Source organism: Schistosoma mansoni, chromosome 1, assembly GCF_000237925.1.
Source record: "Schistosoma mansoni strain Puerto Rico chromosome 1, complete genome".
NCBI lineage: Eukaryota > Metazoa > Platyhelminthes > Trematoda > Strigeidida > Schistosomatidae > Schistosoma > Schistosoma mansoni.
This window is the reverse complement of record NC_031495.1, coordinates 39,764,134-39,768,887: the sequence shown is the minus strand read 5'-3', so window position 1 is coordinate 39,768,887 and position 4,754 is coordinate 39,764,134. Positions and strand designations below refer to the sequence as shown.

Here is a 4,754-nt window from a genome sequence, read left to right as displayed (position 1 = left end):
ACTTAGTAACATGATACTTATTAAAAACTATTATTAAACTGATAAATGTCCGATTGTTTAATCACTAGTAGAATGTTATGTCTAACTAATTTATCTGAATATTTCTGGATAATTAATTTGTACCTACTACTTAGAATCATGTTTTACTTTATTCATCTAACTTTGGAAAAATATGTTACAATCTGATTTAATACTGGAAATTTTGTGAATACAATCCTTTTGTTAGTTGAATCGGATTTAATCTAATTATACTGAATATTTATTCAACTACATGTAAAAATTAGGCTAAACCTACGTTGGAACACTAAACATGGTTTATTTTAACCTTATTAACGAAAGGCGTTATTTGATTCAATTGAACTCCATCTCAGAAATTTATTTTATTTATACTGAAAGCCTGAATTTCTGACTTATTCTAAATTTACAGTACCAGTGAAAATCAGCTTTGGAATATGCATTGTCTCAAATGTTCAAATATAGGTCGATAAATAAATACATACAAGCATATTTCTTGGTATTAGCCACTTTAGATCATATTTATATGATATAGCGGTTGCTTCATATAACATCGTAAATTAGTATCCCCACTTTTGTATTTGTGTGGCAAGAATAAGTAATTCTCTCATCAATAAATAATCACTTTTCGAAGCTGCAATTGTACTTTTCTCTGGTCCTGCTATTCATTTATAACAAGCAGCAGGTATTTTTGAATTTTCAATAAGTTTACATCACATTTCAAAATGTATTGATGATTGCAAAATGCTTCATTACGTAATGGTACGGTTTACATCGTAATAAAATGTGTGAAATAAGGAATAATATTTAGATAGTGAAACAGGTTTTCACAACATAAAATAAAGGGATTTCGTTTTAGTCATATTTAGCCGTTTATCACATAAGATGCAGTTCATAAATAAAGTACTGTAGTAAACAATGAGAAAATACATGAATTCTGTCGATTGTATATGTTACACAATGATCTAAATTGGAGATATTTCTTTCATCACAGAACGCCATAAATTAGAAAACTCATAAAATATGATACAACAGTTACAAGTTTTGGGATTTTAGGACAACGCGATTATATAGTTACTTACTTACTTACTTACTCCTGTTACCCCTCGTGAAGGAGTATAGGCCGCCCACCAGTTGCGATTATATAGTGTCCTGCTGAAAATCAAACCATAGACTTTGGGTCATTCACTGATCTGCTTTGTTTTTCAGCCACTACCTGTTTACTGAAAAAAATATCACTAGGGTATACATTTTTGTGAAAGGAAAACTTTCAGTTCAACGAACCTAATAGTTAGATTGTCTAACTTCTTACACTGTAAAGATATACATAATTGAACTTGTAAATTCTTTCGTGTTGCTGTTTTAACTGTGACCACCACTAACCAATTATCATTTCCTAGCTTTCATTGAGCATTTATGAGTATAGCCCATGAGATTTTGTTATTTCTAATAAAATCTCCAATTATCTTAGTCATACAAATGACCTCAACTTTTCAGTGATTATGCTTTAGTTTTAGTTTTTAAACCTGTATATATTTAATTCAAACAAGTACATCCATAATCGTAAGACTGTAAAAGTGTGTCATTTTACATGAACGAATTCTTAAGCAACCTTTCTTTGTAGGATTTCTGCATTGAGTAACGATGTACACTTAATTATCATAATGATTTATTATTTTTTTTCATATTTATTTCAGAATTCTCCAGCTTCTTTTCAGCAGTCTTCCCTTCTCTTGTATGTGGTATAATATGAAAACTTTGGGATTATATCATTTCACTATTCAATGTTTCAATGAAAACAGAAACTATTCTATTACTAATAAAAAGATGTGTATTTATTTTAATTTAAATCTTATTTTGATTCTATTTTTAATTACATTTAATTTATTATCAAACTCTTTTTTATCATTATGTTCTGATTTACCTAAATCAACAAAATTAACAACTCGATTGAATACTCTAAATCAGTTTAAACATTGTTGTGATGATGGATTAATTGCTGCTCATAGTTTAGATTTACCAATTTTAACAAGTCAAACCAGTGGGACTAATACTGAAACATGTGCAGAAATTTTACAATTTGGAACATCAGTAGTTGAAGATGTAAGTTAATGATATAACTCTTTATCTAAGAATATATTACATAATAACTATTCATAATAATTTATGCAATAGATATCAAAGAGAATAAATATATCTCAATAAACGACTAGTTATTTGGCCGGAAAACTTTTTATTCAGTCCTACTATTCGAGTGAAAAAGAGTAAATCAATCATTTTGTCTAAGATGAAATCTGAAATAGTAATCTATTTACATGAAATGCTATTGAAATAGTGTCTTCGTCACATAGTAGAATATAATTAGTAAATGAATGTTTATATGTAACAAGTCATTTTAAATTAATTAAAACTACGTAAGTTCTGATATCATTTTCCATGACCGCATCGGTTCATTCAAGTTATTTATTATAAAAGTCATTATAACCTCAAATCATAACATCACTATCTGTTGGATAATAAACTGTTTAATGATTAAAGTAGACAGGTTGTAGCTAGTAGCGAAATCCATGACATGCTTTTCGTTGTCGTGTAAACATTACTATGCAGTTGAAATGCCCCAAATAAGCCGAAACATGCCAGCATAAGTTATTCTGTTCTAGTTGACTTTTGCCATAATGGCTATATCGATGTGATCCATTCAGTGTACTCATATAACCAGAAGAAGTGATTAGAACTGAGTCCCTGATATCAAGAACATGTTTTTAAACTTAACATGTTTTAAAGATTCACATGTTCCATGAAATAGAGAATCACAAGAAATTAGGAAATTTCTTTTACTATAAAACTAACTTATCTGATTATAAAATAAGGATAATCAGATTCAAACCATAATGCAAAATCTTTTTCACGAAATCAACATGCACTTGACTCACGATATAAAAGGCTACATTTACTAAACAAAGGTGGATAGTGGCTAGCAGTGGAATCCACGACGCGCGTTTCGTCCTATTTAGGACTCGTCAGCTGGATGTACCTGCATCTCAGAGTTGATGTTCACTCTGGGACTCGAACCAAGTACCTTTCGCTTCAAACGCCGTCGCGTTATCCACTCAGATACTGAGTCTTGATAGCCACTTGCCAGAGCGAACTTCAACTCTGAGATGCAGGCACATCCAGCTGAAGAGTCCCAAATAGGACGAAACGTGCGTCCTGGATTCCACTGCTAGCTACTATCCATGTTTGCTTATAATGCTTGTGAATTAAGGCTATATCGAGGCAATACGCACAGTGTGCACATATGCCAATAAGAGACTGATCAATCGCAGTCCTAAACATCAATGGGAAGGTTCAAACAAATAATACCAAGTGAACTTACATTTAATAAAGTTCTAAATTGTGTCAATAAATTTCGGTTTCCACTAAGGTATTTAATTATTAGTAATTTATTTGAAAAAAATTAGGTTGCAAATAAACCCTCTCTATTTAGCTTAACAGAGAAATGTTTCGTTACAATTGATTGAGACAACTATAAATTCTTGTACATATTAACTGACATAAATAGATTATTGTACTTCTTTAGTCATATTTTCGCTTTCATCTAGCAAACATTTACAAATAATGAACTTTGTACATTTATTAAAATAAGTTTGCATCTGTTACGACATACATACTTCAAAATTGTGTTATTTGTAAATTAGAAAGGTCATTTAATAAAGATCCAAATACTCAAGCGTCCAGTCACAACCAATATAATAGTAATTTAGGAAAAATGAAAATGCAAAAAAAATTGTGTGAATAGAATTCATAGTAGGAGAATTTCATCTTGTTAATTGAGATAATAAAGATAAATAGTAATAATAATAATATTGTTGTGTGAATATAATATGTAATAAAAGAGGGTATTGTCAAGATAATTAAGATGGACGAATTGGGAATGATGGATGCGAAGATTAAGATAGAGGTTATCAACAAAAAAAGAAAGAAAAAAAGGGGGAGGGTTTATAGTATTTAGTTTAGGAATCCGGTGATCCAGTCGTAGGCCAAAGTAAACATAGTGGCTGGATATACCTTTTCTGGATGCATAGGTTTGGTTTTTTGGAGTTGATCCATATGGCTTCGGCTGTGTAAAGTAATCGTAATCTAGCTCTTTTAGGTAGAGTTTTCGGAACTTGATATAAAACAGAGAAGGCTTCCTCTATTTTGATACGATGTTCACTGTCTACCAAGTGAGAAAGGATGGCGCTGTTAATGGATTTAGTGACTCCCTTTCCTAACCATGCTGGTACATGTTCACGAATACGCAAGGATAAAGCCCTCTGAGTACGGCCTATGTAACTAGCTCTACAGGAGCAGTTGAATCGATATACACACATGGAAGAGCCCATCTTCGGTAACTTATCCTTGATTAATTGTGTAAGTACTGGTTTAGTTGAGAAAGTGATGTGTAGCTTGGCGGCGTAAAACGTTCTTTCAACCGATCTTTTCAGTCGGCGTGTTAGAATATCACCCGCTATGTCACCTTTGAAGTCCAGTTTCAGATACAACGTTTTTTTATTCATATATATATATAACATATATATATATATATATATATAACATATAACATTGTCAAATTCATTAATACATGCCTCATTTTGGCCTTTGTAAAATATCATAATAATTATGGACTTATAATTGTAGAGCCTGATGATGAAGTTATTGAAAACAATTGTTCGCTCAAATATTGTTCATTTTTGAAT

At 31.0% G+C, this 4,754-nt stretch overlaps 1 protein-coding gene across 1 annotated transcript in view; it reads left to right on the top strand.

The window, feature by feature from the left end:
* Positions 1-1,752: 1,752 nt before the first annotated feature.
* Smp_167190 (uncharacterized protein) overlaps positions 1,753-4,754 on the top strand; it is a gene marked incomplete at both ends in the record, with an annotated part of 85,748 nt that continues 82,746 nt past the window's right edge. Inside the window, one exon of the mRNA XM_018794386.1 lies at positions 1,753-2,118. Coding sequence (XP_018648804.1) covers positions 1,753-2,118 — 366 coding nt within the window. The remainder of the gene's footprint in view (positions 2,119-4,754) is intronic.